This window comes from Echinops telfairi, unplaced genomic scaffold (genome assembly GCF_000313985.2).
Source record: "Echinops telfairi isolate 266 unplaced genomic scaffold, ASM31398v2 ScPeMD7_23;HRSCAF=83, whole genome shotgun sequence".
Classification (NCBI taxonomy): Eukaryota; Metazoa; Chordata; class Mammalia; order Afrosoricida; family Tenrecidae; genus Echinops; species Echinops telfairi.
The window spans coordinates 23133195-23143909 of NW_022103920.1; the positions used below are offsets into that span (position 1 = coordinate 23133195).

Consider the following 10715-nt stretch of genomic DNA (forward strand, 5'->3'; position numbering starts at 1 on the left):
CATAGCTGGTAGCCGCATAAACTGAGCAGAATGAAGCAAAGCGACTGCTCTCCTTCCGTTATTTCTTTGATTCTGCTGAACTCCTTCTTCCAAATGCACCTAAAAATAGAGATTTTTTTTTGGTCGTGTAGGATTTTTCATATTGAACAACTTGTATGAATTCAAAGTAAGCCTCTGTATTTTAGTCACTGGTACTCCTCATGCCTCGACACTGCCATTGCCTTTACATCATTTGAGTCCCCAGTTCTTTTTCTCTGAAATTACCCTCTGGGCCTCATGTTAATAATGTCCGTGTTATTTTTATTGTCCTCTTGATCATCAGTTAATCACTGGTGTCATTTAAATGTTGCAGTGAGAAGAAATTAAATCACCTTTAAAGCGTACAAGGAAATGTTAAGGACAAAATTATATATAATATCTATAGATGGAGCCATTGAAAGTACTCTTCTTCCCAGAAAATTCATATGCTTTACCATCTGTGTGTAGCATAACTGTACAATCTAACAGATGATGTGGCTAGCATGTTATGTGACAGTTTGTACATTATGGTGTTGTCGTCCTCGGCCCCAAAAGAAAAATCCATCACCTCGGTCAGAAGGACTGTCATTTGAAGGTCCACATTTTAGCTTTCATATTACCCAGAGAGTGGTAAGAGGCAATATTCACATACTGACCACAAATCCCTGTGGAGTTTTTTGCCTGTTGTAAAATCAAGCTGTAAAATCAAGGTGAGGCTGCAATGTTTTTCTAAATTTGGAAGTACAGAATTTAAGTCCTGTCAAAAGCTAAAGAACCTGTGAGGGATTTTGTGATTTAATTGATCAGCACAAGGGCCGGATTCACTAGCTAGCTGTTTGGTCTCAGTGGCGTTGTCTCACTTTAGAAAATTCGTCAATTCTGATACTTTTAACACATCCTGAAAATAAATTTAAGTCCTCATTCAGAAAGGAGCAAAATTAGGTCCGTGAGCCAGGTATTTTAAACCACCGCAGTCTTTCAAAAGCCTGCCTTTCAAAAGCTTGAAGTTCTCATCTGCCTCAGGATGCACTGTTTTGTAAATCAGTCATCCCTTCTAACTGGTTTATCTCATTTTATGCACGTATGTTCAGCCTGCTAATAAATGAATAGAAAATTGTGAGATGAAATGGGAAACTAATTTCTTTTCCACTTATACAGAAAATACCATCTCTTATTACTCTAAAGTTTATTAAGACGGTGTGAATAAAATCAAGCCAGGAAGAATGTAAGACCTGAATCACTAGAAATGGTTCCTGGAAGTTGGGTTTTCTGTTGGACAACAGGGAGGAGTGGACACATGGGGTGCTGGGGTACTTTTTGTTTTGAGTGCCTGTAAACATAACACGCATGTGTGGGGGTGTGATCGGTATTGTCGCTTTGTTTATGTGTACAAACAAGGCACAAGCACTGCCTCTCCTTCAAGTAGGAACTTCATTTCCTAAGGGCTTTCTCGACTTGGATCTTTCTCACAGTTGGGTGAACTGGTGATACTATTGTTATGCTATTACCTGAGCCTTGTCACTCCAGCACATAGTCCCTGCATTTCTGGAAATGTCTCCACGAGTGACAGACCGCCCTTTTTTGAATATCGCAGCACAGTACCTTCCTCTACGATGGCCAGCATAACAGTCATTGGTCGACAGAAGACTTTCAGCTCTTCCCTCAGGAGAATCAGAACACAGCGCAAACACAAATAGCTCCCAAAGAAAAGGGCCCTTCTCATCCATTGGCCTTACTTTTGGCATCCTTAGAAGACAGAGGAATTACAGTTTGAAAAGTTCCCTCCTAAGATCTCAATAAATCTTTATGACCAGATCCATTTAAAACATCGTGGTAAAAAAAATCATTCCATAAAAATTAAAACTAATTAAATAGGACACTTTGGTAATTACTTAGGAATAGTAGGTAAAGGTCTGATGAGGGATCAGTCTTTTGTGATCTTTGGGGAGGGGGAGGGGGATTTTTTGTTTTGTTCTGTTTTAGCCATACTGCCTTTAAATTTTGATTCCTGCGTATTGACTAATGCCCCGTGGCATAAGGCATCTTTGATTTCCACACAACGAGCAGGTTAATAGGGAATTCTGCTTTGAAAATAATTCTCCCATTTTGTCCTGCTGTTTGGCAGGCTATTCAGCCCCCTAACATGTATTTAATACCCATTGTTACCTAGAAATCACAAAGCAGGTCACTGGCTGCAAAGTGCAAAAACACTGTTTCCATGAATATGTTACAGCTGCAAGCCTGTGATGCTAATTCATGTAAAGACCAGGCTGGGTCAACTTAGCCGATCTCCCAGCAAAACAGAGTTCTGGGAACAGGAAATTATAGCATTATTGACTTCAAGTGCTGATCTGCGGTCATTGCTGAGTGTTTCATTACCCTCTCATTACCAAATCTGTTAAACGAATACTGCAGAGGTGGTTTTCTGTGTGTTGTTTTTTCTTTTTGTTCTCTTCCCTCCTACCCCCATCCTTCTCTCCAGCAATGGTACAGCACTTCCATGAGAGTCATTTGCGTATGGCTGGCTGATAGATTAGACCTCCAGCTTCATATTTACCAACTGAAGACACTCATCAAGATTGTGAAGGTAAACAAAATGTGTTGGGATGTGACTTGCCCACCAAGCTACAAAGAACCGTGGCAGGCTATGGAGATGCAAGCAAAATGTATTTGGTACAGCCGGGGGTGAAGACGGCGTTGTGCTCCACAGGCTTGGCTGACAAGCCATGGTTTGTGGTTGTTTCTTGCCGTTGTAGCTAATTAAATAGCCGTAATGTTCTATCTTTGCATTTCATGAATTTAAAATGTGTACCTGGCAAGGAAGCACACCTTGAGATAAGGTCTGTACACTATCGCCCATGTACCTGAATGTAGTAGGCCCCCAAGAAGGATAGAAATGCTGTTGTTTTCCACAATGCACCTATTTCAGGTGGATAGGATCATGTATGCTTACAGGGGCTTTTCTGACGTGCTCTTGCATACAGAAGGGATTCCGTTATTTACTATATGAATATTTAACTGCCGGAGTTTATGGCAAGCATACGCTCTTGCATGTGAGATATGATCAATCTGCGTATCAGAGACCATTCCCAACTACTGACTCAGAAGCCTTATCAGAAGCCCCCTGCCCCACCCAATGTTATTTTGCCTTTTGCCTTTCAAGAGAAAAGGTAATACCTTTGTGTTGTATTGAGTGAGGAAAGGCTTTAAAACTATATATTTATTCAAAGTAATATTTCATATTTATACATTATACTGGGGGCACATTCACCCTAAGTAGACGCAATTCTCAAGACAGATTCTACCTGAGGACAGGATAGATCTGAGTGTCAGCTGTTATTTTTAACAGAGAATCTTTACTTTCATTGTGATCATCAAGTAATGGTGTATATGTAGGTATATGCATGTACATATACACACACACACACACACACACACACACACATTAGTTCTTAATGTGTCCTTCATGGTCAAACACCAGCATCACCTGGAAACATGTAGGAAATGCACATTATTGGTCCCCGCCTCAAACTTACCAAATTAAAAGGGTGAGGCCAAGCCACAAGCCCGCCAGCAGATTCTGATACCCTGGGAAGGCTGAGACCTAGGAGTGTGGTGGGTGGCATGTAGCAAGGTCAGCAGTTAGAAGCCACCAGTCACTCTTCTGGACAAAGCCGAGGATGCCTGGAAAGATGTGCAGCCTCAGAAACCCCCCAGAATTGTTCTACCCCCGATCCTGTCGGGCCCCTATGGGTCAAAATTGACTCACTAGCAGATGGCAAGCAGGCACATATTGTATTATATCATCAGAAGAATGTTTCTCTCCACATCAAAATAGTTCCCATAATTCCCTTTGTTTCTCCAAGTGAGAGCGCTAGTCTTCTGTGCCATAGACACACAAGTTATCACAGGTTAGAAAGGCCCGCGAGCAGGAACGTACCATTCTAAAGCTAGAAACTAGCAAATCTACTGAAACCTAGAATTAGACCCAGGGTGTCGCAAGAACAGCAATCGTGATTATCCATAAATAGCAAGTAGAATTATAGCCACCAATAGCTTTTAATACTATAACCACACAGAATATTTCAATGGACAGAATACCTTTGATCCCGACCATTTCTTACCAGGTGCTATTTATTTTACAAAGAAACTGAAACCACAAAACGATGCATTCACATTGAGCTTGGTTTCTATATTGCTTCTTCCTTGTTTCTACAAATGTGACCTGAAGAGCTGTCAAATGAAGTTTGTTTTTCATAAAAGGGAATCAGAATAAGCTGCGCTCACCTTCTAAATATATACATGTGATAAGGTTGCAGTCTGAGCTGTGACTAATGGGAGGATTAGCTGGTTACCCTTAGGTTCAGCCACGTTTTCAAATTAAGATCCACTGCATTCAAAATATGAAAAACGACATGTTCAGTCAACTGATGTTATTAGTGATCTGTTATGAAAGCTCTGAAACCCAAAAGCCAAACCCCTGGCCCTCTGGTATGACTCAGAATGGGCCTCACAGGGCCAGGTAGAACTGCCCACGAGAGAGTCCACGGCTGTCGTCTTTACCAAAGCAGACTGCTGCCTCTTTCTCCTGGGGAGCACCGGTGCCTTCAAACCACAGACCTTTGGATTAGCAGCTGATGTTTTAACCACTGTGCTATCAGGGACCCTGGTCAAAGCTCTTCGTTTTTAGAATAGATATCCACATTTTAAAAAAGATTAGTCCACTACTTTTCCACATGTCATCACAGTGAACCAAGCATTAGTGAATGTTTTATGAAAAAACATAAGCTTATAAGTTAGACCATGCTATTTCCATTGTCCCCTAAGCCAATCCTATATTCTAGTTTTAAAGTGTTTCTCATTGTAGTCATGACTGATAAACATGAAATTGGATTTCATAAATATGTCTTTGCCAAGGTTTTACCTGGCACAATCTGGCCTCCAAGCTCCACCAAAGTGTTCTTGGGCTGCAGCATTTAATCAAGTCATAAGATATTTTTGAATCACTTAAAACAATTGCTTTTCACAGTTAAAATCTCAGTAATGTAATAAATTAATGTTCTAATAATTTTTCTTCTTCTTCCTAGAATATAAACAGACTTTTAACAAAATTCATATGTAGAATCATCATTCTTCAAACGCTGGGTGGTTTTGTTCATAATGATCATTTTCCCATGAGTATAGGAAGCCCCTGAGTAGCACCTCTATAGAACTGTGAAGGCTGCAATCCAAGTCACATAGCCTTGGCCTGGAGGTGGCCAGGGGGCACTTACCCAAGAGGCAAACGCCTCACCTCTTGCATGGCATGCTTACCATTCACAAGACTTGGTTGCCATTCTTCCATGCCCATGGAGACCCAGGTGCCATCCAGATTTATATGACAGCCAACGTTGTGCCATCAATACCCATGGACACTCACTGGTTCATGCCTGGTGCACAATAAGAAAAAGTACCTGTAAGATTTCCATGGAAGAGTTAGGACAATGATGCTTCCTGTGAAGTTTTGACATCAAAATGATTTATTTGGGGAGGGGGGGGGTAAGCATGGCTCTTCTCTATAGTGACCCTCTGATACTTAAAGAAAATTCTGAGACTCTGGTGCCACAATGGTTAAGCACTCGCTGCTAAGAGAAAGGTTGGGAGTTTGAACTCACCCAGCAGTTCTGCACCAGAAAGACCTGAAGGTCTGCTTCCGTAAAGATGACAGCTAAGGAAACCCCCATCAGGCAGTTCCGCTCTGTGACCCCAAGATCTCTAGGAGTCTGCTCAACTCAGCAGCACCCAAAACCAACCAACCAACTGCCTCTTTTGTTCAGAGAACAGAAAAAATGGGCATTGCCCTCTGGCAGGCTCTTTTATTAAGCAAGGTCCAAGAAGACTTTGAAGGACCCTTGGTGGTGTAAATGGTTGTGTTTTGGGCTGCTAACCACAAGTTCAACAGTTCAAAACCACCTACCACTCTGCGGGAGAAAGATGAGGCTTGCTCCTCCCCTAAAGAGGGGCAGTCTCAGAAACCCGCAGGAGGCAGTTCCACCCTGCCCTCATTGGTCACTGTGAGTCAGAATTAAGCCCCTGGCAGGCAATAAGCAGCCTTTGTGGCAGCTACAGAGGACAGCTTCATGTTGACCACTTTTGTTAAGTTCTAGAGATAGGATCTGTACGAACGCCTGCCCTGCAGCTCACATCACTGGTTGCTGCTTGATCCGAACTCAGGAAGTAGAGTTCTAACTGCATGTAAATTAGAAACCTTCCAGGATGTGAAATCCACCACGCAAATCTTCCCACACAGCTCCCCCTAAAATAGTATATTTTATAAAATGTAATCGATTTTCCATCTAAAGGAAAGACTCCTCAATAGAAAAATTATGCTTCTCTTACACAAAAATGCACATCTGCCTGTAGTTTATGCTTTGGGTTATTCAAATAGTGAATTCTATGCAATATTTAGAGCGGGGTTCCTAATCTGTCACCTGCTAGGCATATTTTGATTCTGTCTCAGTGCTTGAAGAGTGCTACCCACAGTCCCCTTTCTCCCTAGACACCTTCCAGCAGGATGACCGCCTGTTGGATCCAGTAGTAGATCATTGAGACAAATGACGCCATCTTGACCTGCCAACAGAGTACAAAACACTCATATTCGGCAAATCCCTGGACATTTGTTATCTAAAGAAATTCTCTCCTTTCCCCAGAAAACCTACAGGGATTTCCGACTGCAGGGGGTGTTGGAAGGAACACTGAACAGTAAGACATACGATACTCTACACAGACGATTGACCGTAGAGGAGGCCACGGCATCGGTGTCGGAAGGAGGCGGCCTTCAGGGCATAACAATGAAAGACAGTGATGAAGAAGATGGATGATCGCCCCCCCCCCCCCCAGTGTGGCGGAGGACTTTGAGCTCGCTGATGTCATCCCTTGTCCTCGTAATTCCGTTTTTGGGGTTTGACCAAATGTGAAAGCTTGTATTTCAACCTATGTTTTAAAAATGAAACCTAGAAGCCAAGGGGGAAATGCCAAGGCTTTCATTTGTTTGGGGGTTTTTGGTGTATGTGTGGGGGCTTGTTTTGCTTGGGTAAGGCTGCCCTCCTTTGTGTGGCTTCACCTAAAGTGAGCTTTGGCTCTCTCTGCTCCTGGAACATGAACAGGGTGGGAAGTCCTTCCTTTCTTTTATCTTGTTTACCCCTGTAGTCACGCCCGTGTGCCGTCCCGTGTGTAAAACGAGACCTGTATTCCTCATAACACAACCTTGTGAGAAGAACCCACTTCCGATCACTCAGCCACCTGTATCGCAGCCTGTGTGCACCTTCCAGTTCCTAATGTACGTGCAAGCTTTGTTTCGTAGTTAATTTGCCATTGCTGGAGTATGTGTAAAACGTTAGCCTTGGTTCTTAGTACTCTGAATGGGTCTGCAGATGTATTCCTGGCCTTCAAGGAGTGCCACAGCCAAATGTAGACTAGACTTGCCAATGGGCTTGTGTCTTGTTCCCTTCTGAGCATACCTTTTTCCAAATGTATGAAATCCCAAGGTATTGGGTAGTAAGTTTGCTGCCATCGACGAACTACATTCTTCTAAGTGTAACAGCTTGCAGGCAATAAAGATCTATTTGATTCTGACCACTTCTGTATTTATTAGACTTGGATTGATTTCAAGGCAGCCAGAGCCATTTGCCATAGTTCAAACATCCCAACTATCTGGCTCTCTGGTGTTGTTTCTGTTTGTTTGTCTTGTTTTGTTTAGTTCTGTCTCATTCGAATGGGTCAAAAAAATTGTTCTTACTGTACTTTGCATCTGGTAGGCACCAAACCCCCAAACTAAACCCAGTGTTGTTGATTCAATTCTGACTCTTAGTGACCCTACATGACAGGTTGGAACTGCCCCACAGCATTTCTGACACTGTACATCTTTCTGGAAGACTGCCTCTTCATTCCCCCGCTGAGCGACTGGCAAGTTCAAACCACCAATCGTTCAGTTTGCAGCCCAATATATAACCTACATAGCCAAGCTCCTTCTAGTAAACACACATTTGGTAAAAGAGTTACAATATTTCCATAAAGGTGGGAATTTTGACTACGCCGTCACATAGTGTGTATCTTTATTTAACATGAGTAATTAATGCAGTCAGTAATGAGCAGTCATCTAGAAATCAAATGGCAGATTACATGAGACAAATCTGCTGTAAAAAATCTCTTTAAAATGTTAAAATGCAAAATTGTTACTTTGAGGACTAAGGTGCACCTGACCCAAGCGATGGTTTTCCTTGCAAAAGCTGGACAATGAATAAGGAAGATCAAATTAATATGTATGCATCTGTATTACAGTGCTGCCAAAGACTATTGACTGTATACCATGAACCTCCAAAAGAATGTAAAAATCTGTACTGGACGACGTACAGTGCAAATGCGCCTCTGAAGCTGGAACGATGAGACTTCATCTCACGCACTTTAAGTGTGTTAGTAAGAAGAACAAGTGCCCGAGGTGATGACTATTAGAAGCTAAATTCTGAAGACTGTTTGCAGAAGGCTATGAATTACAGTGAAAGCCCAAAATCGATTCACAGGGTTCCCCGTTCAGATTCAGCCTCAGGTGAGCCTGCTCTGCTTACAGACCAGGGATGGGAAAAGCCTTGCTATGGGCGTAGGTTGGATTGCTGTAGGTATAGTAGGTCCAACAGTGATACCTTGCCATTTGATCTCCCTCTTGATCCAGTGTGCAATTGTTCCTGTTCTTAATATTTTCAACCCTGTGCTCAACTGAGCTTTTGCTTCCTTTCATTCTGCTGTTGTTATTGGGCTGTTTGTGTTGTGTTTTGATTCTGTATGTTTTTCTGTGTATGAAACCCAGCATAGGTGAAACTAGAGCGATAACTGGATTCATTGTTTCAAAGGGACATGGCAGGGAGGCGGGCAGGAAGTGGTGCGCTAATGACGAGTCCAAGGAAGAAGAACTATCCTGCAATTGGGAGTGGAGATGGTTGCACAGCTCTTATGAATGCGATTGAACTCTTGAACGATGTGAATTGTATGTCAGTGAAATTGTTAAAAATAAATAAGTGAATTGTTTTTTCAGAAAAGGGAGAACAGTGCCTGGAGAAAGACATCGTGATTGATAAGATAGAGGGTAATCGGAAAGGAGGAAGACTCTCAAAACTGAGTTGGCACAGTGGCCATCCTCACTGGGCTCCACCAGCGGTGATTGTGAGCATGAGATAGGGCTGGGGCAGGGTCTCCTGCTGTGGGAAAAGTCAGAGTCCCCAGGGTTCAGACCGGACACCTCACCAGAAGAGTAAGTAAGGGGAACGAATCACTAAATCTCTTAGTAGTTGAGAAATAATCATTGATGTGATTAGTTACTAAGAAACTTTTGAGAAACAGTGGCTGAGCAAGTAGCTGCTAACTGAAAGGGAGAGGAATTCAAACTAACCAGCAGTACCATGGGAGAAAGAAGTGGCGGACTGTTTACAGAAAAAGGCACAGCCCTGAAACTCTTCAGGGGCCCCGTGTACTCTCTCCTGTAGAGTCAGCGTGATGGCCATGGGTTTGCCTTTTTGTTTTGTTTCACGTGTATGAGTTACCATTGGTTATTTTTTCCTGCTAGAATTTTGAAAGATAATAGTATTGGGCTTGACATTTGCTTGATGAATTTTTGTTGTTCTTCTTCTAAAATTATGCTGGCGTGTTATGCTTTTGCATTCATTCAAAAATAATTTCCAAAAAAAATTTCCAAATGAAGTACATCAATACGAAACAAATGGACGTACCCCCTGAGTTCATACAGATTCAAGTTTGAAAACATTAGAAGTGGAACAACTTCTCGGACCTTCAAATTCTTTCTCCTGGCGTGTTAAAAATGATGAATGCTTACTTCCCAAGTACCTTTTTAATCTACAGGCATTACATAATTCTGATTATGGTGGCCCCTTTTCTAAGTTCTCCTCCCTGTGGTACAAGATTAAGGGAGAAAAAAAGAAAGAAGCGAAGATCTCCTCCCTTTTCTTAGAGGAGAGATGGACTCTCCCAGCTCAGCATGTTTGGAAGGCAGTTTCTCTTGAGGCACTCTTGACTTCGCCCCCAATATGGTTTCTTCAAGGCCTGCGCTAGCCAGTCACACTGCACCGCACCCCCCGAAACCTCCTTCCCCAGAGCTGCTGCCCTAGAGCTCAAAGATCCTCTGGACTCAGAAATGACCCTTCCTTTTCTGTCAGTAAGATGTTCATTTCCTTGACGCAGTTCATCAGCATAATTGGTCTGAATTATTCTAAAGTGTGAATGACTGGCTGCCCTCCTATCACTCTACGGGAGCCCTGTCTTAAAAACAAACAAGCAAACAAAAGAACGTTTCTTTACTAGAAGACGTAGCTAGCTGATGGAATTCAGACCTTAGAGGAGGCAAAAGCGGGACCTGCAGAAATCATTTGGGGTCAGAAGGGTTTGGCTGCTGGCCCGGTCTGTCAAGCTGCCTGATGCCTGCGTGCTGGTCAGCCTTTTCTAGCTTCCCCACAGGCCCTGATGGTCACCGTGCCTGCTTTCCTCCGCCTAGGAGGTGTGCCCCCTCTCATTCTCCGCCTAGGAGATTCATGCCCCTCCCATTCTCAGGGTGTCGCTGGGGAGGCACGCATGGTCAGGAGGAGTCCCTGGGCTAATTCTTGAGCCACAAAACCATGTGAAGCAAAAGCTATCAAGTAACTCAAAAAATGAAT

At 42.9% G+C, this 10715-nt stretch overlaps 1 protein-coding gene across 12 annotated transcripts in view; it reads left to right on the forward strand.

Moving 5' to 3' along the window:
• CADPS2 (calcium dependent secretion activator 2) overlaps positions 1–7632 on the forward strand; it is a 382815-nt gene extending 375183 nt beyond the window's left edge. For all 12 annotated transcript variants that reach the window (XM_045288824.1, XM_030885179.2, XM_045288828.1 and 9 more), the window contains 2 exons: positions 2501–2605; positions 6708–7632. In XM_045288824.1, coding sequence (XP_045144759.1) covers positions 2501–2605; positions 6708–6878 — 276 coding nt within the window. In that variant the 3' untranslated portion in view covers positions 6879–7632. The remainder of the gene's footprint in view (positions 1–2500; positions 2606–6707) is intronic.
• The last annotated feature ends 3083 nt before the right edge of the window (positions 7633–10715 follow it).